The 23,550-nt window shown below is 47.4% G+C and overlaps 2 protein-coding genes across 2 annotated transcripts; one reads left to right on the top strand and one right to left on the bottom strand.

The window, feature by feature from the left end:
- The first annotated feature begins 11,079 nt into the window (after window positions 1–11,079).
- Window positions 11,080–19,109, top strand: LOC109306412 (olfactory receptor 52M1-like). The gene is made up of 2 exons (XM_019529759.1): window positions 11,080–12,002; window positions 19,097–19,109. The coding sequence occupies exons 1-2, from the start codon at window positions 11,080–11,082 to the stop codon at window positions 19,107–19,109; spliced, it is 936 nt and encodes a 311-aa protein (XP_019385304.1).
- An 85-nt stretch (window positions 19,110–19,194) lies between these two features.
- LOC109305574 (olfactory receptor 52K2-like) lies at window positions 19,195–20,026 on the bottom strand. The gene is made up of 2 exons (XM_019528560.1): window positions 19,300–20,026; window positions 19,195–19,220 (listed from the first exon to the last, which is right to left on the bottom strand). The coding sequence occupies exons 1-2, from the start codon at window positions 20,024–20,026 to the stop codon at window positions 19,195–19,197; spliced, it is 753 nt and encodes a 250-aa protein (XP_019384105.1).
- Window positions 20,027–23,550: the final 3,524 nt, after the last annotated feature.

The following is a 23,550-nucleotide window of genomic DNA, read 5'->3' as shown; positions in this document are numbered from 1 at the left end:
TTTTTGAAAGAAACAGACAGATTCTGTCGGAAAAAGGAACAGATTTAAGAACATAAGAAATGCCACACTGAGTCAAACCAATGGTGCATGAAGCCCAGTCTCCCACAGTAATGGGAGTGGATGCTATAGAGGGAGAGCACTGAACTGATATCTCTAGAGTGATCAATCCCCTATTCAATACCTTCCCTGTCATCCTCCATCTATTAGGTTAGAGATGTCAGAGAAAACATTTTCAACCTTGCTGTTCAGTAGCCAATGACAGGCTTATTGGTTGTAGATTTTTCTGAATATTAAGAGGTAAGTTCTGCATCATATAAGAGCCTCAGAGATGTGCATGTATCTTCTAAGCACCATGTTTGGCACTTCTGCAGAGTATAAATACAATTTGCACTTGCTCAGCTGTGTGCACCTTTTGTTTCTCTTCTGAGCATGCTCAGAATGCTGCTGTATCACCACGTCTTAGACCTGTCATCCCATAATGCTGTGGAAGTCCCCAAAACTGTAGGTGGAGATAAGCCTGGGGGAGGTGGTCAGTGGAAGGGAGCAGGGGGTGAAGGGGAGGCTTTCTCACCTTTCAGCTCAATAGGCAGGAGAAGTGTTCCACTTGTCTCTTAATCTTAGGACTTGGGACACCCAATGAAACAATCAGGCACCGAGTTTTAAGGAAGCAAAAGGAAGTTCCCTTTCATGCATTAAGTAATTAGCTTGAGGAATCAGTTATCGCAGTGTGTTGGGAAGGCCATGCATGCCGGACAGGTCCAGGGGTGGATTCTGAGGGATGTATTGGTGGATTTTCACCTCCACACCCTACCTCTGATTCCTACTCCACTCAAAATTTACAACCAACTGCCTGGCAGTGGCAGCAGCATTTCTATTTTGTGCTGAGGGCATCAACTGATTTCATGGCTCCTTCTTATTTACCTGATCCCTTCTCAAGTGTTCATTCCATGGGTGATAACAACTCTCTCTTTTTTTTAATCGTCTTGATATTCCACCAATAAAGACTTTCTTTGCTCTGAAATGCTACTGTCTTTTTGCTGCTTCTGGTCATGGAGCTCCTATTTCACAGCTCTGCCAACTGTTTTAATGCATGCCAATGAAGTTCTATGTTTTTGCCTCAATTTAAACTGAACAATCCACCCCAAGGTCCCAAGAATGTTAGTAAAGCTTCTAGTTTCTTTTTCACTGGAGAAACAAAATGTTGTGTTATATGTGATGATGCACCTTGCCATCTGGACCCCCATTTTCAAAATTCTAGATCTGCTCATGGACACGTCCATCAGGGACTGTTAAGTATAGGAATCAAGGATGTAGATTCTGGCTCAGAATATCCTGAAGCTCATGATGTCACATAAGTGCAAGAGTTCACTCTATAGATGCCCTCTTTCTAGTCTTCCTCTAAAGTATGGATTACTTGCTCCAAAGGGTGGATCCAGAGGGAATGCACTGGGATGGCTGCACCTCCTTTTGGATTGAAATGCACCACAGGGGTTTCCAGGGACTTTTTTGAGACCCCAAAAGTGAAAAAACATCCTTCTCTCCTCTTCCCCTCTGCCTTCTTCACCTGCCACTGTTGCTTTCTCTGCTGTCCTGGGGGTGTGGGAAATGCCAGAGCTATTTCTATCTGCTCCACTCTGAATGCATGAGGTCTGGGCTCAGATGGAGATGGGAAAGCAGCAGTGGATATGGGCAGTGGGGATCCCCTTCCCTGCATCTACACAGTGGGGATCTCCTTTCCAGGGTTTGGGGCATGGAGGAGGGAACTTCTCTCCCATCCTTCCTTTGCTGCTATCCCTGTCCCCATCCCCAGATTAGCTCAGACCCAGATAGGGCAGGCAGGAGGAGATTTGGTGTTTCCCCTGCCCCAAGAACAGCAAGGAAAGCAACAGGGGCAGGCAGGGGAATGGGGAGTGGAAGGAAAAGGGAAGGAGGATTTTCATCTGCTTTAAGGACTTAAAAATATCTCTTCAGGCTTCAGAGGGTGGCCTTCCCACATTGGCGGGGAGGAGGAGACTCAGGTCTTGGGGTGCAGCTCCCCTGCAGTATGGGCTGCTGCTCCTGCATACCCCATCTTGGAAATCTGGGATCCTTCCTTGCTTGCTGCCATCAAAGGCTGTTCTCTCCCACCCACACATATTTTCTTACAGCTCCCAGGTCTTCTGAGCCCCAAATCTACAGTGGTTATTGCTTTGGGAACACCCTGCAACCTGGCCCTGGCCAAATTCTCAGTCCAACTGCCTTCCAGCACTTCATATATCCATTTCTGTTTCATGATCACCCCCACCCCATTCACCATCTACTTGACCATCATCGTCCACCTTATCCAAGATGATCTACCATCCAGTGTCAGTATCCAGTATTGGCTAGATGGAAAGCTTTTCAATCTTGTGCACTTCTGGGCAAAAATGAAACTCACCACCAAGGAAATCCATGACCTTTAGTTTGCAGACAATTGCTGCATGATGGCTCACTCTGCACAGGATGTGCAAGTGATCTTAGATCTCTTCAACGCTTCGCATAAGAGACTTGGCCTGTCCTTGAACATTGCCAAGATGAAAATTCTCCACCAACCCTCCCCAGGCCAGCTGAATATCCCTCATGCTATCTGTGTAGATGGGGAAGCTCTGGAGTATGTGGAACACTTTCTGTATCTCAGCAGCCACCTCTTTCAACTGGCTACCGCCGATGAAGAAATCCAGCACTGGGTCAGCTGCACCAGTTTCACTTTCTTCAAGCTGCAACAACCTGTCTTCAAAAATAAAGAACTTTGGAAGTTGAAAAAGGTCCTGGTTTACAAGGCTGTCATGCTGACCACCCTCCTCTACTGCAGTGAAACCCAAACCATCTACCAGCACCACATTAAGACTCTTGAGAGCTTTCACCAGCAGTGCTTGCATCAAATCCCTGGGATCAAATGGAAGTACCACTGGACCAGGGCAAGCATCCTCCATGAAGCTGCATCCACCAGCATCAAAACCCTGCACGTGAGAAATCAACTCCAATGGATGGGCCACTGTGTCTGGATATCTGAGAACTGCCTCCCTCACCAGAGTCTCTTTCCCCAGCTCTCCATTGGCCAATGCTCAAAGGGTGGCCAAAGGAAATGGTACAAAGACACACTCAAGGTTGCGCTCAAGCACAGAGGCATTGACACCAATGGCTGCGAGGAGGAAGTTGCTGACCATTTCGTGTGGGGCCACCTGGTCCACCAAGGCATGCATCACTTTGAGGCCCAATGACTCGATACTGAGGTGGAATGGCGATGGTGGAGGAAGGAGAAGGAGACCAACCTGGGGCTGTGAATTCCACTCCCCTGCACAACAACATGCATCCATTGCCAAAGAACATGTGTATCCAGAGTTGGGTTCCTCAGTCACTTGAGGACCCATCAAGCCTGACGGATGTAAACCTCGACTCTGAGGGACTGCCGATGACGATATCCATTTCTGTTTCAGCAAAAATTGTGCAGACATTGTGTGGGATAGAGACAGGGACCTTTAGAGATCAAATAATTTTCCTCTTTCACAGATTTCCTCAAATCAAAGAACTGCTGCCCAGGAGGAAGGGGTCATTGCTTCTTAGAAGGGAAGGCTGTAATATCCTTATATTGCAGCAAGCATTCAGCAGCTTTCCAGTGAGGTCATTCCCAGCTTCCATGATGTGACAGGGTGAGAGTACACATTACAGTCAGAACATGTTAAGAGCACTTAAAACTTGAATGATCACATACAAAAGCTTGCTAACAAGTGCTAAATGCTGTCCAGTTGTTTTCAAGTTATGCCGCTTGGGGTGAGGATTCTATTTGAACTGTGCTACCTAGCTCAAGTTAAGTTCATTTTTGAGTGTACAACTCAGATAAAACCACTGAGTGGCAGTCCCTTGGGATCCAAGAGGGTACTGTTTCTAGGTGGGCTAGCTAGAATCCAAGGCATCAATGGTCCTGGAACTTGGTCTTGAGATAGGAACAACCAGGCAACTGGTGGTTGGGGATGGGCTGAGTGGGAGGAGGAAAAACAAGTGATGTGGAGGAACATCCCCAAGAACAGCAGGGAAAGCAACAGGGGCAGGCAAAGGAGTGGGGAGTGGAAAGAAAGGAGACAGAGGATTTTCATTTGCTTTAGGGACTTAAAAATGTCCCCTCAGGCTTCTGAGGGTGGATTGCCCATGTCAGTGGGGGGTGGAGGTGAGTGAGGGCTTCAGGTGCAGAATTAAGTTAATAAGTCCTGAGTTAAGTTAACATCTGGATGTTCAGCTGACATAAAACCACCAATTTATAGGCCTTCGGTATCCCAGAAAGCACTGCCTCCAGGCGGATGACCTAGAATACAGGACTCTTTAACCCTAGTTTGACAGCTGGCAACAGCCAGACAACAGGTGTGTGGGGATGGGGTGAGTAGGGAGGAGGGAAAGTGGGTGATGGGGAGGTGAGAGGAAGGGAGCATGATGAAGGGTTAGGGTGGGGGCAGGATTGGTGGGAGGGAATGGGTGGTGGAGGGCTGCCTCTTTGACCTCTGCCCCCACATCTGCTAGCCGTACCATGTGATCTTACACACAGGCTCTCTGTGCCTCATGCACAACATTTCACCTTCCTTGAAATGAAAGCGGGAAACTAGCAACGCCCTGGGCAGGAAATTTAACTGGCCATAGGAGTTATTCTGCTGAAATTATTTTATTAAATGCAAAGACCAGTAGGACTCACACCATTATTTTAAGTGCTAAAAAACTTTGCTGAATATTAATTACGTATTTGTTGGCACTTTTACAGCACTTACACAGTAGCTACAGTTCTAGGTATGTGGTTTGGATACTTGCTTCCAGTGAAGGTTTTTAAAACCCAGCTAGACAAAGCCCTGCCTGGGATGATCTAGCTGGGGCTGGTCCTGCTTTGAGAAGGGGGTCGGACTAGATGTACTCCTGAGGTCCCTTCCAGCCATCAGTTTCTATAATTTTTGATGTAGGAGAAATTCTAGGTGCTCCATGCTAGGTAGCTCCAGCAGGTTCAGCTGAATATAGAAAAGCAAGGTAGAGAGACGTATTTACCCATGTTAGTCTGAAGTCAGGCAGAAGGCAAGGCAGATGTGTACCTTATAGACTAATTAAATCAGAGATGTATAGAAAAAGCTTTCATAAGAAGTGACTTGCTTCATCAGATGTTGTGAACCCACCATTCTGGCTCTACATTTTCTCCTGAGTTTTCTAATTTTATCAGCTCATCCCCCTGCTTTCCCTGTGGCCAGGCAAAGGATGCTGTTCATGTGTACATCATATTGTTTGCTCCTGAAGTTCTGAAGAAAAGGTTAGACATGCTTCCAAACCAGGGTGGATGGAGATGTTTCTGCCATAACGACAGGAAATGCCCTTAGCATAACATCCTTATCATATAACACAATGCCTACACTGAGCAAAGTTTGCCAACTCCTCTCTTGTCTAAATCTACCCACATCCTAACCTAACCTTCAGCACTACATCCCTCTTTCTTTCTTCCCCTCTGCTTCACCCAGGGGTTTCTGGAGGTTTAGTTACTTATTATCTGTAATAGTGTATCACCAAACATACCAATGCCAGTTCTGTAAACTACATGCAATTGCCTGAACATATTCTGACATAAACCCTCCACTGAGCTGTCAATAATGGAAATGCAACAACCTTCCCTGGGTTAAACTCACTTACTGAAAGCCAAGGTGACATGGGCTCTCTGCTCATGGTAGGATGTGCGAGTGGCGTCAAGCTCCCAACTCTCCCTGTGAAATGTGGCTGGCTTTTTATAAAGGCTTCGTGTCCATTCCCCACTGGGCTTCCCCATCTGGTACAGTTGCAGGCAGGTGTTTGTCTCTCTTGTGTCTAATGTGATTTGCTGTTGGGGAGTGAAGGAGGGACATTTGTTGGACATGTAAAAAGATTGTTCAATAAGGAAAATGCAAAAGTTTTTAACCCCTCCTGGGCCAGCTGGGTAGTTAGCAAGTGTGCTTGTTTATGTGGACATCCTATTTCTCATGCCCCACACTGGTCATGGGTTTCTCCTGTCCTCAGTGGAGTGACAGTTTATACTGGCAGCTGAGGATTACACAAACGGGCTGGGGAAGGTAGATCTGCCTGACGGGATGGTTCTCCAGACCAGCACCTTTTTCAATCTCTGCAAGGGATCTGCATTTAAACACCTGAACTTCCCTAGTGGTATCCTAAAGCTTCCTGAAAATGGAGGTGAATCCTGTCCACCTCCTTCATGTGGGGATGGAGATGAGTTCATTAATGTTAATGAATCTCTAAAGATACCAAGGGTGAAAGAACTGGTAGGGAGCAGGGGTTAATATTTCGACCTGATAGAGCTGTGTTACAGGACTGGGAAGGCTCACTAACTCATCTGATGTGTTTGTGCGAGATCCCCAGTATCTCTGTGCTTTGTGGTTCTGACTGGACTCTCAACTGAGAGGTCTTGAGAAAGACCTTTTCTTCTGTGCTCCAAGTGAGCAAGACCCAGGCGGCTCTAGCAAACCTCTCACCAAAGTCAGTTTTGCCTCCCTTCCAGTAATGTGTCAGTGCTGGAGGTGCTGGGAGACACCAGGACTATCTAGCCCCTCTGCTCTCCTTTTCTCTGTGAAGAGATGGCTCTGTGTGAAGTCCTTGGGCCCTGAGCCACCAACCAGCTGACATGTGCCCTTCTACACTCTCCATATTTGTGGTGGGGTACTTGCCCATCCTTTGCCCTCCCCCATCTTTGCAGTGGGATGATCAGAGAGGTAGACTTAACCCCTGTGTTGGTAGGTGGCTGGATGCTCAGGCTTGAGAGTCCTGGATCTGTGCTGGCTCCTACCCTAGGAGTGGAACATGAGAGGGATTTTAGTAGCACATTCCCATAACAAGAGGCATAGACCCAAAAGCATTGGAAAGGCAGGCCCTATGGCCTTCTCCCTCTAATCCTCAGACCTCACATAGGTTCATAAGTCCTATGAAGCCTGGGGTCATCACTTGACCCCCCCACTCACGTCAGTTAACCCCTCACCAGCCAACATGTTTTGTCCTGAAAGGATCTTAGCTATGGGCTGAGCCAGAGGAGGCTTCTTGATAAACAGAGCCTGTTGTGCAGCATGACCCGCAAGTTAGCTTTGCTCCTTCTTCCACATACAACTTTTCCACCCTCTCACAGTGGTTTCTCTTGATCTATAGGCCTAATGGATCAATAATTCAGCCTCTCCTCCTAACAATACGTGCCACATCTTTTTTTGTCTGACACTGAAGGCAGGCTGCTCTCAGGGATGACAGTATTGTCTCCTGGGCACTCTAGGGAAGCCTGCCAGGGAGCTAGGAGAATGTGGATGATTAGGAAATGGGGCTGCAGGGGTGAGAGGGAGAACTTGGAGAGAGAAAGGAGAGCGATCTTGTGAAGAAATGGCACATGGAGAGGGGACAAGGAGGGTTTGGGAGCAGGGGAGTATTGAAGAGGTGAGGGCAGGGGCAGTTTGGAAGTCAATGGAGAGTGGAGGGGATGAGGGCAGTGCATGTCAGTTCAGGAGAGAGGATGAGGTGGCAGCTGGATAGTAGTCAATGGCTTGATATCTAGTTGGCAGCTGGTATCAAGTTTTGTTCAATATTCTCATCAATGACCTGGAAGATGGGATCTATTGCACCCTCAGCTAGTTTGCAGATGACACCAAGCTCGGGGAAGTAGTAAAAATGCTGGAGCATAGGGCTAGGATTCTGAGCAGGCGGCTAGACTAGATGACCTCCTGAGATCCCTTTCAACTCTCATGTGCTATGCTTCTGTCACTGTATATGAATGTGTGAAGTAGAGCTACACGCTCGCTGAGTTCATGCGTATATCTTAGCGCAAGGCCTGAAAAAATGACAGAGGAAGGCGGAGGAAGATAATAGCAGATGTGCTGTGGTATAGCAGTTAGAGCACCATGCTGGGAACTCAGATAGATGCACGCTCAAATCCCCTCTTGGTGAGGGGGATCTATAACTCAGCTTCCCTAGGCAAGGGCCCCAATCGTTCAGCTCTGGGAGCTAAAATATGGGAGAACCTCTTAACATTAGGTTTTTAAACACATTTGTTGGATTTAGACACATCCAGAGTGCGTGCAGATACATGGCTGCATATGAGTCTGGCCAGTGTGAAGCTTATTGCCTCTGCTCTGTCTCTAAGCATGGAGGCATGTATCCATACTGCAGAGGAAATAAAAGACATGCCACAAATTTCACTTGCACAGCTAGAAGGCTTCCATGCAGAAGCTTCCCTGAATGGCTTAAAAACTGAGACATCTCCAAGCATGCCTGAGAATGGGGAAGCATCATTGAGCATGCATGTTTCTTGTGGTATCCCGCAGGGGTTGGCTCCTGGCTTTTTGCTATTCCACATTTTTATGTGTGTATCAAGAGAAAAAGGACAGCCTGCCCTGAGACCATTTGCAAGTGAGGTGATGAAGAGGACCAGCCACTAGTTCAGAATGATTTCGTTCACTTAATGCGAGGAAGCAACATGCATTTTAATTTGGCTTGATGTAAGGTCATGCCCCTGGTGACAAAGAACACAGGCTGTTCTGAAGAGGATGCAAGGTCTTTGCTGTAGGAAGCCCATGAAATGGCCGTGGGGGTCATGGTAGAGAATCGGCGAGACACGAGCACCCCTTTCAGCTATGTGGCAGAAGGGCTAATGTGATCCTTGTTTGTAAAGCATGGAGATTACATCCCCTCTGCCTTTGGTGCTGCTGTGACCACTGTTGAAATACTCTGACCTGTTCTGCTGTCCGCAGTTCAAGAAGGAAGCTGACTAATGACTTGGAGACAACACCCGATAGTGAAACACTCCAGGAGCAAAGGGTGTTTAATGTACCAAAGAGAAAGTAAAGGTGGGCGACTCAATCCCCGTGCACAATAAACAGGGGGTAAGAAGTTTGCTTGCTAGAGAGCTCTTCAGTAGAGCACCTGGCAGTATCCCAGGCTGGGATTTGGACCTCAGCAAATTCAGACTCAAAAGAAGGGTCAGGTTTCTCCCAGAGAGGGAAGATATTTTTGTACTGTTTCCCCAGGGCAGCAAGGCTATAAATCTCATTGCACTGTATTGTATTGTAAGCTGCATATTGACAATCTCATGTATTTGTACAGAACCTGCAGTTTCATATACCTAGGACCTGTCTTCAGGGATCCTGTAGTTTATTATATTATGTTTAACCCCTCCCTTCAGAGAGCCTGTATGCTATTATATTTAGCAGCTTTCTTCAGCTTTCCAAACTGCTCTTGGCTTTGGGGGCCAGGGATCAAGCAACTGGTTTGCAAGGTCCTCTGGGGCAAGAAGGGGTGTGGTATAAATACCCCTTCTCTGAATTTAGCCTCACCGTTTCTGTACAACGGAAGAAGCCTCCGGTTGGCCACGGTTGCACTAGTAAGTCAGCTGTTTGTCAGAGAGGGCAATGCACAGACATTTCTGTAAATATGTAATTAAACTCAGCGACAGATGAGGGGGTCTGTTCCAAGAAGGTTCCTTTTTACAGATTTCTCTCATGCCGTTTCTATGTTACTGGGACTCATTCTGGGATGGCTGCAGGACATGGAATGGGTGGGATCAAGGATGTTTCCATCTATAACTTTGACTATTTCTATGTCATTGTGGGTTTTGGCAGGCTGGTGAGTCTGGTTGGCACAAAATACTGAGACAAGAGAACTGTGTAGGGAGCTGTGAACTTTCTTTCCACCTTCCTCTGCCTGGGTAAAAATGCACAGGGCTGTTGGTGTGGAGGGGCTGCAGACCAGCCTGGATGATTGCATTTGCTTATGTGATGTCCTATCGTTTCCTGTGGTCACCGGATGGTCTCTTGGGCAGATATGAATAGGGTGGTTGTGAGAAGGAAGCAGGCTGGCTATAAGAGCAATCATCTTGTGCATGTGTGGAGTGCTCTTCCTCTTCCAGCCTTTACTACGCAGACCTCTCGATCACTCAGGAGAGGAGAACATTTATGCCTGTTTTACAGACAGGGAGACTGAGGCACAGAGAAGGAGTGTCCGAGGTAGTGTTAGTACCTGCATCTCCCATCCTTTTGTTTAGACAGTCTATTTGCTGAAGTAACCGGGGAATGATCCTAGAGAAGTAATCAAAAGACAATTTTTAAGTCCTAGCTTGTGATGAGCAGCATGTAAAGCACATGGGCAGAGGGAGATACTCAGAGCTTTACCCGAGGGTCAGGGTGCATTTTTCATGCCTCCCTATGGTCCCAGGAAATGATAGGACTGGCTCTTGGTTTGTGACAACCTGAGCTTGATATTAAACTTATTCTTACTGTCATTGCAGGTGGTGGCACTTGGGATCCAGAGTCCCAGTCACAAGCTAAACTCACTGTGCTAGGCAGGGTTCAACACAGAGCAAAATGATGAACCCAGCCCCCCAAAACCTCCCAATCCAGGGTCCTTGATCCTGGGATCAAAGTTGGACTGGAAGGGACCTCACAAGGGGTGCATCTACACAAGACACTTACTACACATTTGCCTAATTACACTGCACAGTATCATGATGGTTAGAAACTATGCTTATAGCCTATTGCTCAATGTTGTTTAGGCTAATGTGAAGTAAGCATCATAAAATAAGCATGCGCTGGTGCTACTGTGCAGTAACTCTAGGTACTGTGCATTAAGTGAGTACTTTATTAAGCTAGTACTAAACTAAATGAGCAGTATCTAATGCGCATTAATGAACATGTAGATGTGCCCAATGTCATCTAGCTCCTTGCTCAAGGATCAACGCACACATCTAACTTTAGAGCAATCAGTCACAATGGGGCCTTGCCAGTGTTTCAGTTTAGTCGTGTTGTGAAGTACCCCGATGAGCTGCAAAGATAATTCAGTAGTTGAGCATCTCTGCTCTAGCAGCCTCCAATGGAGGCTAGACCAGCCCCCTGCTTCCTCAGAGGCTTTCGTCCATCCTGGCAGAACTCTGTTCTTCTCAACCTGACAGTACATGGCTTGTGGTTTGAGCATGTGCATATCTGTCACCTGTGTGCCTGTCCCATCTTCCAGTACTGAAAGGATTAATATATTTTGTTGCAGGGAGTGAAAGCTTTACACGTCAGGCACTATAATAGTGTTCCTACCATGCTGACTTTCCACAATACCTGCTTCAGCCCGTCTTCTTTCCTCCTGACCGGCATTCCTGAGCTGGAAGCCACCCACCTGTGGATCTCCATCCCCTTCTGCTCCATGTACATCATCGCCATCCTGGGGAACTGCACCATCCTCTTCATCATCAAGGCCGAGCAGAGCCTGCATGAGCCCATGTACATCTTCCTCTGCATGCTGGCTGTCATTGACCTGGTCCTCTCCACCTCTACCATGCCCAAGCTGCTCAGCATCTTTTGGTTTAACACCCAGGAGATTAACATGCACGCCTGCCTGCTCCAGATGTTTTTCATTCACTCCTTTGCCACCATCGAGTCCGGGATTTTCCTGGCCATGGCTTATGACCGATATGTGGCCATCTGCAACCCTTTGAGGCACAAAGCTATTTTGACGCACTCCATCATTGCCAAGATTGGGCTCATGGCCGTGATACGAGGGGTGCTATATATCGCCCCCCTGCCCCTGCTCATCAAGCGTCTCACCTACTTTCGGACCAATGTCATTGCCCACGCCTACTGTGAGCACATGGCCGTGGTGATGCTGGCCTGTGAGGACATCACTGTCAACAACGTCTATGGCATGACCATCGGCTTTCTGGTGCTCACTGGGGACTCCCTGTGCATTGCTTTCTCCTACGCAATGATCTTCCGGACTGTCTTCAGTCTCAGCACCCTGGAGGCACGGCTCAAGTCCATCAGCACCTGCAGCTCTCACATCTGTGCCATCCTAGTCTTCTACATCCCCATTGCGGTGTCCTCTCTGACACACCGCTTTGGGTGGCATGTGGCTCCTCCCATTCACATCCTGCTGGCCAACTTTTATCTGATCATCCCCCCAGTGTTAAACCCCATTGTTTATGCTGTGCGAACCAAGGAAATCCGGAGGAGGCTGTACAAGATGCTATGCTTTAATGGATTGGCGCAGAAACAGCATACTTTGCGGAAACCGGGTTAGTAGAGTGTGTCTTTGTCTCCGTTTACTGGCTGGATCAGTTCAGAGAAAACAGTCTATTACATCTGATAATTGAAGGAGCTCCTTGTTTTTAGCTTAAGTGGTAGCAGAATGTGTTTTTTTCACCACAAAGGGAGCATGGAGAGAGGGGACTGTTGTATTCACATCCTACAAGACCAAGGAAAGCTGGTCTGTCTGTAGAGAACATCTCTTTGGCCATTATAGTTATGGGGCCCTACTTGTCCACCACAGGGACATCCTTAATACAAAGCATTTAGCAAAGGGGAGAATGAAGAAAGGGAGACCAACCCAGAGACCGAAGGGACTTTCTGGTGCATACCTCAACCTTGGAGCTTCACATAGGCAACGGGATTTGAATTCAGACCATCCTGTTTTAGGAGCCCAGGTCCCTGTCACTGTAGCATAAACAGGGTGGTGGCATTGAACAGTCGAAGTCCTAACTGAAGACAGGCACCTTGACCCTATGCACAGCCTTTGGGAAGCCATATGTTCTAATGTTTTAGTGAGGCTGTTGCATGATAAATGATAGAAATGAACAGGAATGATCGCCTTGGTTTCCGTGTTTCACATCAACTGGCAGCTGCATGAAATAGGCTATTCCTTCATCCCTGGAGGACAGAAGGCACCGATGAAACCACCACTGAATGGCCCCTCAATGACAGGTTGTCTTGGCCAGAGGCTGGAGGTCAGGCCTGTGCTCTCATGCAAAGCCCTTTCCATGTCCTTGGGATGGATGTTGGCATAGGACTCCTGCTGGCTGATCTGTTTGTCTCAGTTTCAGGTGCTTCAGTTGCAACTAGGTGTGAGTCTGGCAGGGTGCGTCTGCATTCGGGCAGTGCCAAAGTCCCACCTATGTGTAGTTCCAGCAACCCTGTGCATGCCCTGCCTCACTTCCCCTTCACAGGACAGTGATGGTGAGCACGGGGAGGAAATGTCAGAGTTAATCACTTCATATAGAGTTTCTTGTATAATAGGGGTAAACAAGTATGGACAGGCTGGGGGCTTTTGAGATGCCACATTGAGCAGCCCCCCCTGGAAGCAGAACAGGGATTGGAAGTGTGATGGAAGCTCTCTGCCTCCCTTGGGCTCTGGGGGCAGCCACAATGCAAGGGTTGGATGGGGAAACCTGACTGGCCTTGGACAGCCTGGCCTGGGTGCAAAGGACTATGGAGCATGTAGGCTCTCAGGTGTAGGGATAAAGGTAACAGAGCAGCCACAGGCTCAGAGCTGCTTCATGCCAGAGAAAGGGAGCTGGCACTTCGGCATTCTGTGTTAGGGAGTCTGCAACCAACCTGTAGCCCCAAGGCTGTGCCGCACCTGTTACAACAGATTCTGGCCCTGCTTGTACTATTTCAGGGTTAAATGCATGTGTGACCCTAATGTTGTGTGCCTCAGTTTCCCTGAGGACTTGCACCTGGGGAAAAATGGGGGTTCATGGCATGTTGAAGCAGACCTCTGAGGCTCTGCTTAAGTGCTCTGCTAAGGGGAATAGGCTATCAAACAAGCAACGAGCCAATCTGCAGATGTTGCCACAGCTGGGCCAGCACCTGGGCAGACTCACTGCAGTGCCCCACGCCCAGGAGGGGATTTCAGAGTTTGACAGGCTTAAAAAGGAGACTGCCACAGACAAAGGGGAGAGAGAAAGGTAGGAGGAGAGGAGACTGGGAACTGGTGATGAAACAGCTGGGGCTGGGGACCTGATGGGACCTGCTGTAGATGCATTAATGCTGCTTTTATGCAAGAAGAGCTGCCTGCTTTGCTACAGGGGAAGTTGGGTGCACTCCATCTCCTTGGCCAGGTAATGTTCCTCCCCAGAAGTGGAGTGAGAAAGTAGTTCTCTGAAGGAAGCCAAGGGGGATCAGGGATGACAAGGCTGTGTAGCCAAGTCCAAGGAGCCAGGGACTCACCATTTTTAAACCTAGGCCTGGGCTGGCATTGGGGCAGGATTTCCAGAGCCTGAAGGACCCAAACAAGGGGAATCCATGGCATCCCTAAAGACCCAAAAATGTCTGAACCTGCCAGGGCTCCTCTGGGTCCCATCAAAAGATACCTTCCCAGTCTCCCAGAGCACCCCAGTCTTCCACCCAGCTAAGGCTTGGGGGAGGGCTTTTGGGTGCAGGCTTTTATTTATTCCCACTGGGCCCTCTTTTATTTAATACCCTGCCTTTTCTCCACCCCCTGCCCTTTTAATTAACCCCATCCTTTCCCAGAGTAAAACTTGGCTTATCTTCAGGCTGGTCCTTGATTCATGGCCCCAGTGAATGGTCATGCCTGAGAGGTTGTGGGGTTTATTAGTGGCTCATACCCCCGGTTGCTCAGATGGGCGTGGGGAAGAGGTATAGCGAGAAGGGCATAGATAATTGGGTCTAAATGAGGCCATGACATCCATCAGCAGCACACTTAGAAATCAGGCTACTCCAGAACGGGAACTTCATAGAATAAAGGAGAGACCCCTGGTCCTGATTTGTCCATGCCTTACAAAGTGTCAATGCGTTGGCTGCTAAGTTTGCACCCACAAAAGATGTGATACTCAGCTCTTGGCCTACCCCAACTTCCAATGCAAGGACAATTACAAAAGAGAATGGCAGGGACCTGGTAGCTGGGAGGTGAAGCGTGTATATTTGAGTTGAAGAGCACCTCTTGAGGTCCTTTCCAGCCCCACTGCTATAGGTTTCTATGTTTTTCTATGATTATCTATGATTCATGTGCATTTTCTATGATTCTAGGATTACAGTAACCTTGAGTGATATGGCCATGCTCAGTGAATGAGGCAGTTCTACCTCTGCTCGTTACTGACTGCCTCCCACCCAGGCAGCCTATACACATGCACAACAAGGTCCTGGCTCAATCCAGTTGCCTATGGCATGGGGTCTGGAGCATCCCTGCCTGTTTCATATGCACCTTCCCTTAGTATGTGAATATAGATTGCAATCCATCCAACACCAGTCATTCCTGCTATCCCTAATTGCTTTTTGTTCATGGTGTAGGGTGTAGTGCCCTCAAACCACCCACAATCCAGGTATGGTTCCAGGAAAGGTGCTGCCATTTGGTTTGGTTTCCACACACTTCTCCTTAACTTCATCAGTGCAATACTTTCCTGTTGCCCTCATGTCAAAATCTTATGGCTGTGTATGGGGAACCGGTCATCCATTCATTTTTCCATGCAAGCTTCAGGCTGGAGGGAAAAAAACCCTAATTTGGGAAAAACCAAAACATAGGAAGTTAGGAATGGAAGGAGCCCCATCTACTCCCATCGTCCATGCTCTGGAGAAGAATCAGGTCTACCTAGACCCTCCTTGACAGGTGTTGGTCTATCCAGTGTGGAGCAGAAATCTCCAAAGGCAGTGATTCAGCCCAAGTTCCTCAGGCAAACTGAAGTCTTTCCCAGGATCTAACCTGAATCTCCCTTGTTGAAAACAGAGTCAGCTACTTTTGTCCTGCCCTTTTTGCAAATAGAAAAAAACCAACAAGATCCCTGCTTTCTCTGTAGGAACCACACATGTTTATAGACTATTGTAACACTTCCCCCTTTATGCTAGAAGTGGCAATGTGGGACCAGGGATGGAAGGTGAATGGGATGCACAAAGAGTGGCCTTTCCTTAAGGACATGATTCTCAAAGCACAAAAGAAAACTATTCCCATAAAGAGGAAAGGTAGCAAAAGGGCTGGCAAGCCATCCTGGCTCAATAGAAACATTATGGTCCTCTTGAAAATGAAAATAGAGGCATACACACTGTGGAAGCTAGGGACAGTCCTGAAGGAGGACTATAAAACAGTGGTCCATACTTGTAGGGAAATGATTAGGAAAGCTAAGGTGGTGACTGAGTTTAAGTTAGCCAAGGGAGTCAAGGACAAGAACAAGTCCTTCTTTAGGTATGTAGGGAGGAGAAACAAAACCAATGGAAGCATGAGGCCTCTGCTTACCACCTCGGGAGAGCTGGTAACGGACACTCACTGAGGAAAAAGTGAACTCCTGAATGCTCACTTTGCACTGCTATTTCACCAAACCAAGGGGAAAGACAGGTGAGATAATGGTCACAGGGGCATGGTAGGAATGATAGCCTTCCCAGTGGAAGCTGCGCTGCTGCAAAACAAACTAGAAAAGCTAGACATTTACAAGTCAGTGGGACCATATGGACTTCAGCTGAGAGTGCTGATGGAGCTGGCTGAGGTCATTGTGGGACCCCTGGCAAAACTCTTTCAGAATTCGTGGCACACAAGGGAGATTCTTGAGGACTGGAAGAGGGCCAACATTATGCCCATCTTCAAGAAGGAGAAGAAGGAGGACATGGGCAATTATAAACCAATCAACCTAACCTCCATCCCAAGGAAAATCCTGGAAAAACTCATTAAAGAATGTGTGTGTGATATGCTGGTTGAGGGTAAGATTCTGAATGACAGCCAGCATGGCTTCATCATGGGTAAGTCTTGTCTTATCAATCTTATCTCCTTCTACGGATAGGTCTCTCGCCCCCTGGACATGAGAGAGAAGGGCAACATTATATACCTAGACTTCCAAAAGGCTTTTGATGTAGTATCCCTGGATATCCTTGTGGAAAAAAAAATTGGAAGATTGTGGACTTAACTGCTCAACAATTCAATGGCTGGAAAACTGGCTGTGAGGTAGGACCCAGAGAGTTCTCATGAATGGATCCGTCATCCTGGTGCAAAGTGGGCAGTGGTGTCCCCCAGGGATCTGTGCTTGGACCGGTGCTTTTCAACATCTTTATCAATGATTTAGATGTGGCGGTGAAAAGCTCCCTGACCAAGTTTGTGGACAGCATCAAGTTATGGGGGAGTGTGGCCATTCCAGAACATCAGTGGCTGATACAGACAGACCTGGACAGGCTGGAGAGTTGGGCAGACCAGAACAAGATAAAGTTCAACACTTAGAAGTATAAGGTGCTCCATCTGGGGACAAGGAATCCCCCACATATCGAGAGGCTTGGTGGCGACAATTTGACTTGCACCACAGCTGAAAGGGACCTAGGGGTAGTGATTGACCATTGCATGAACATAAGCTGGCAATGTAATGCTGTGGCCAGCAGGGAAAACAGCATGCTGGTATGCATTAACTGTTGTATTTCATGGAAAACTAAGGAAGTGATACTCCCACTGTACTCCACACTGGTGAAAACACAGCTGGAGTACTGCATCCAGTTCTGGGCACCACAGTTCAACAAGGATGTGGAAAAACTTGAGAGGGTTCGAAGAAGAGCCACCTATATGATCAGGGACTTGCAAGGCAAACCATACGAGGAAAGGGTGAGGGACTTGGGCCTCTTTAGCCTAAAGAAGAGGAGGTTGAGAGGGGACTTGATAATGGCTTACCACTACGTCAGAGGGCATCAGGGGCTCAGTGAACAGGTGTTCACCAGGGCACCCTAGGAGAAGACCAGGATCAATGGAAACAAACTCCTGGAAGGCTGCCTCAGGCTCAATTCCAGGAAAAACTTCTTCACAGTCAGGCTGTCCAGACTGTGGAATAAACTCCATGTAGTGGTGGTGCAGTCATCTACCTTGGAAATCTTCAAGAGGAGACTGGACAGTCACCTCACCGAGGTCACTTGACCCCATTTGTTTTTTCCTGCCTAGTGCAGGGGGACTGGATGCAATGATCTACAAGGTCCCTTCCAGCCCCTAACAATCTATGAATCCTCTATTTCCAGATTAAACAAACCCAGCTCTTTAAACTAGCTTCACAGTTCACATTTTCAGAGCTTGGGCTCTGTCCCTTCTCTGGGTGGACGGGTTGGGAGAAGTGGATCCTGGGATGCTGGAGGACTACAAATTGCTCATTTTATCTCTGTGGAGCAGTCTGAAGTTACCCTAACACAAGCTAGGGAGCATGGCCCAGAGTTAACCCTCAGCTGAAGTGGTGTAAATCTGAGAGTCTCTGAGGGCACTTGGCACATGCTAACAAGCTTTAATGTGCAGATGCTCATGTTTTAAATGTCCTTAGTATGGTCTGACAAGGTTATTAGGATAAATGTGATATCTTTTATTAGACCAACTAAATAGTTGGAAAAACTGTTCTTTGCGAGCTTTCGGGCACAAATACCATTCTTTAGGCACAGGGAGAGTTTGTTGGTGTTTGTGTGCTCTCCTTAGTATGGTCTAAGTATAACGTGTAATTTCACCATAACTCCAACCCTTGCCCTAACTTCATCCTATTGGACAAAATACACAGGGACCAGTGCAGTGAGGAAGTTTCTTCCCTGTTATGAGCAAGAATCCACTACCTATTCGATAAAGGGCGGTAGCAGCCATCTCACTGAGTCACACACCCTCTGACTTTGTATTTTTCTCCAGGTCCCATATGCCACCCTCTCATGTTTGCAGAGGAAGGCCAGGAATCCAGCAGAGCTGGTTGTCCCTTACAAAGATGAAATTAAGGCTCTAGCAACATGCTATTTCAACATATATGGCTTGGCTACACCCTGGGCTTTTCCATGACTTGGAACCTATAAAAGAATTGTACAGACTGTTGAAATGTGGCTTTATTACTATGGAGGGGTGTATAGATGTGTTTTGAGCACAGAGGGACTATATGAGGAAATTAGAAGCAAGTAGAAGAGCAAGGAAAGAGTAGGTCCCTTCTGAATGGGGGAAGCCATTTTTTTTATTTCAGTCTTCACACCAAAGAAGTTACCTGTCCCATGGCAAGCTCAGTGAGCAGCAGGGACAGGGGAAGGTTCTTGGTTGGAAAAGAACAGATGACAGTTGATCCCCTCTCTCCGATGACACTGATTTTGTCTCCCATGGCCTAAGAGTCAGTTTTTGGGAGCAAGCAGCTACCTGGAGCCAAAGCCTTGCTCTTTGGGTTAAGATTCTGAGAGTAGGGATTCCTGCATGGTGCCAATGTCATGACTGGCTTTTCAAACAGCTCTCCTGAGAATACAGACACAATGTGGGGGTAGAGCACGGTTCAGGATGGTCCCATGACCTGAAGACATGCTCACCACCTCTCTTCGTGGAGTCTGTCATCCCCAGCTGGTGGGAGGAAGGGTGCTAATACCAGGCCAAAGATATGAAAGACCCGCTTGCGGATCTGCTTGGTCTTCATGCCATAAATAATGGGGTTTAACATGGGAGGGACAGTGAGGTAGAGGTCGGCCACTAGGACTTGGGTGTGAGGTGCCAGGCTGAGGGAGAACATTTGAAGATACATGGAGAGTAGCCCTCCCACGTAGAAGAGCAGGATGACACTGATGTGGGACCCACAGGTGCTGAAGGCCTTGAGACGTGCCTCCTGGGAGGCAAGCCGGAGCACAGAGCGCAAGATCATGCTGTATGAGAAGGCAATGAAAATGGAGTCTGCCCCCACCAGAAACGTGGCCACCACCAGGCTGTACAGGTTGCTGGCTGTCGGGTCCGCAGAGGCCAGCTCTATGATGGCCATGTGCTCACAGTAGGAGTGAGGAATGTGGTTGCCTTTGCAGTAGGGCAATCTGGCAAGCAGGAAGGTGAGGGGGATCATGACGCTGATGCCTCTAGCTAAGGACAGCAGCCCTATCTGGGCAATCCGTGGGTTGGTCAAGACCGTGGTGTATCTCAGTGGCTTGCAGATGGCCATGTAGCGGTCAAAGGACATGGCCAGCAGTACCCCAGACTCAACCGCCGTGAACGTGTGGATGAAGAACATCTGGGTGAAGCAGGCCTCAAAGCTGATCTCCCTGGAATCCAGCCAGAAGATGCTCAGCATCTTGGGGATGATGGCGGTTGAGAAGACGAGGTCGATGACAGCCAGCATGCACAGGAAGTAGTACATGGGCTCATGGAGGCTTTTGTCCAGCCTGATGACGATGAGGATGGTGCCATTTCCCAGCAGCACCATGAAGTACATCAGAAAGAAAGGGATGGAGATCCAGATGTGGGCAACTTCCAGGCCAGGGATGCCTGTCAGCAGGAAGGCTGAGGGGTTGGAGCAGGAATGATTGACAGATGACATGGAAGGCCGTAGGCAGAGACCAATGGCTTCTCAGATGTTCCCTGAAAAGCAAACACCTTTAAGGGTTTGGATCTCTTGCTCATAACATGCTGGACACTGCAAACTGTTTTTACCTCCAATACAATGACATTTTGTGTATTCGTCACATTCAATTGAATTCAACACAAAACTAGGCTTTTAAAACAGCAGCATGGACAGGGGAGGTGATGTGATCTGCTCCAGGGAGCTCTGTGCCTGGATCCACCACTGCCCTGTTGAATGCCTTTGGGCAAGTCCTGTTGCTTTACTTTCCCTTTCTGTTCTTGGCCTGTTTTGTCTATTTAGCTTGTGAGCTTTTAGGAAAAGGACCTTCTGTTACAGTCCCTGCCTGCAGGACTCACTTGGCTGCTAATGAAATGCCTGATGGGCAGGAATTCAGGTATTCTGTTTCCCATGGAAAAAAGGATAAAAATGCAGATTTCCTCCTTTCCCAGAGGAAAATGTAACTTTCTCATTTTAAGGGAGAAACCCATAGATTTTGCATATTTGCCAAGGGCTATCTGCAGGTGGGCAAAGTTGCAGCCTGCAAGGGGTTGGGAGGGAGCGGGAGGAGGGCAGACAGGCAGGGGCGTCATGTGCATGTATATGCACATGGCCTGGACCTGTGCTCTGTGAGCTAAGGGGGCAGGGGGAGCTCTGATTTTCCATGATAAAAAACCCCAAAATCAAATAATGAAATTTATGGGTATTTAGAATTTATTTTATTATAGCGATTGAGGCACCAGCAGACTTCCAAGTTGCTTTAAAACTGTAAATATATCAATAAAACATTGTGTTCAACTGATATACATATATATATAGAGAGAGAGAGAGAGAGCGCTTCCATTATAATCATGGATTTGGGGGTTTTAATCAGAGAATTTCCTTTTTTTAAAAAAAAAAAGATTCAGAGAATTTGCAATTTTTTTGAACCAGGGAAAACCAGGATGCCTGCTGAAGGGGTAGGTAGGTCATAAAGACATCTTGGTCCATCCCTCTCTACCCCAGAAACCACCTGCAATTAAGATGCCATAGAAAATGGGGGTGACGGTTCCAGGGGGATGGTTAGGAGACAGTTAACGTCCCTGTGCACAACCAGTGTAGCCTGCACCCTGCAGGGTTACAGCGATGGTGTTATACTGGCTCAGGCCAGGCTGCATCAGCCTGACTTGCCCGGGCAAGATGAATCAGAAAGAAGGGAACTGGGAAAGGGACCCATCATGTGGCTTATTTCAGGAGACATTTGGTACAGGGAAGCAAAGACTGAGACGTTTGATAACTCTGAGCTCTCTCTCCATCTATGCACACATGATTTTGCCATAATTGTGGAGCCCAGAACAAAGCACTATCCCACAAATCATTTTCCCCAGTTGCCTCTACCTGGAGCCCAATAACTCATGTCTGAAGACAGTGTGTTGTCCTGGAAAAGAATCCCATCTGGATTTGAAGGCACAAAGTCGAAATCTGCTGCTTCTCCTGATTGTTTTTTTCCTAAGAGTTCAGCACTTGCATTGTTCAGGACAAATAGATCTCTGCTTTCTAATGTGACAGACAAACTCTTTGGTTAGAGGTGACATCTTTTATTAGACCAACTGAATAGTTGCTAAAAAGTTATTATTAGCATGTTTTCAGACACAAGTCCTTCATCAGGCAAAACAAGAAATTAAAAATGGCGAGGGATTTTAATAAACAGGGCACGTGGAAAAGAACTTCCTGGTCTTAGTTTTAAACTTACTACCTTCTCATTTCATCTTACAATCTGTATTTATCATCTCCCTATTGTGGGAGATGATAAGTAGTACATCCCTATGGCTGTTCTCTTCATTTATGATTTTGGAAACCCTTCTCATGCCCCGCCTCAAGTGTTTCTTTTCTAAACTGGACAAGCCTGGCCTCTTCAATCTCTCCTCATATAAAAGCCCCTCCAGATCACTCTGCATCCTTGTTCCCCTTCTCTGCCCCTTCTCTAGCTCTTTTATATCCTTTCTGAGGTGTGGATACCACAACTGGGCACAAATTTAAGGTGTGGATGCACTATGGAGTTATAAAAGGGCATCATGATACTTTCTGCTTTGTTCACAGCTCCCTTCTTACATGTTGTTTGCCTTTCTGACAGCTGCTGAGCTGATGTTTTTAGCAAAACATCCACAACAACTCCCAGTGTCTTCACTGTGTGGTAACAGCTAATGCAGAGCCCAGCACGGCGCAGGGAGAGTTTGGCTTATTTTTGCCCACGTATGTCAACTGACACCTGCAGTCTCAGTGTCTCAGCAGCACCATGCACAGAAGTGAAATCATTGCCCTTCTCATGCCCCTCGGCTTCTACATACCAGGATCACGTCAGCCCTTTGTGCCACAGCATCATAGGGGAGCCCGTCTCGAGCCGCATGCCCATGATGGCCCCTACACTCGTTCCAGAGTCCCTGCTTTCCCAGATACAGACTCCTGCTCTGTAGGTCTGCCCCAATCTCCCTGTTCCTACGTGCAGGACCTTGCATTTTTCTGAATTAGCCAGTCACCAAGAGATCCAGATCACCCTGTAGGTCTCCCTTGTCCTCATGGTTGTTTGTCCCTCTGCCAATTCTGTTTAATACCTGCAAATTTTTCCAGTAGTGCTTTTATATTTGCTGCCAGGTCGCTGATAAAAACTTAGGATAAGCCTCATCCTAGATGGGAACCCAGCCTGTGAAATCCCGATAGAGACTTGCACATTTCCAACTACTTTTGGAGATTTGTTCTAATTAGCCATGTCCTAAACCATTTAGCAGATGCTTATATAGTGCCTGCTGTAATCAGAATGCTATGCAGCAGAGCCAAAAGTCTACTTATACTGTTCATTTGAATGACTCAAGGTTTGTTTGACAGGATTTATCTCCTAAAAAACTGCATTAATTGGCATGAATGTGACCTCCTGTCCTTTAATTCTGTAGTGAATAGTATCAACTTTATTCCAATCAGTGTCTCCTCCACCCGTCTACTAGTTTTAAACTGGTTTTAATGACTGCTTCTAAATTACAGGAAGATTAATTCCACCTAGTTTCAAGAATATGAGTCTTGCTAATTTTTAACTCATTATGAGATTTTCTAGACTTCTTTCTGATCACCCACACTCCTAGTATCGGTACAGAGGAATAAAATCCATCCATCCATCCCTAGAACATGTGTATGTCCATCCATCCGTCCATCCATCCATCCCCAGAACATGTGTACGTCCATCCATCCATCCATCCCCAGAACATGTGTACGTCCATCCATCCATCCATCCATCCATCCATCTCCAGAACATGTGTATGTCCATCCATCCATCCATCCATCTGCCCATCCATCCATCCCCAGAATATTTTTCCATCCATCCATCCATCCATCCATCCATCCATCCATCCATCCATCTCCAGAACATGTGTATGTCCATCCATCCATCCATCCATCCATCTGTCCATCCATCCATCCCCAGAATATTTTTCCATCCATCCATCCATCCATCCATCTCCAGAACATGTGTATGT

Source organism: Crocodylus porosus, unplaced genomic scaffold (genome assembly GCF_001723895.1).
Source record: "Crocodylus porosus isolate Cpor-Errol unplaced genomic scaffold, CroPor_comp1, whole genome shotgun sequence".
NCBI lineage: Eukaryota > Metazoa > Chordata > Crocodylia > Crocodylidae > Crocodylus > Crocodylus porosus.
Note: the sequence above shows the minus strand (reverse complement) of the source record. Positions and strands in the feature narration are given on the sequence as shown.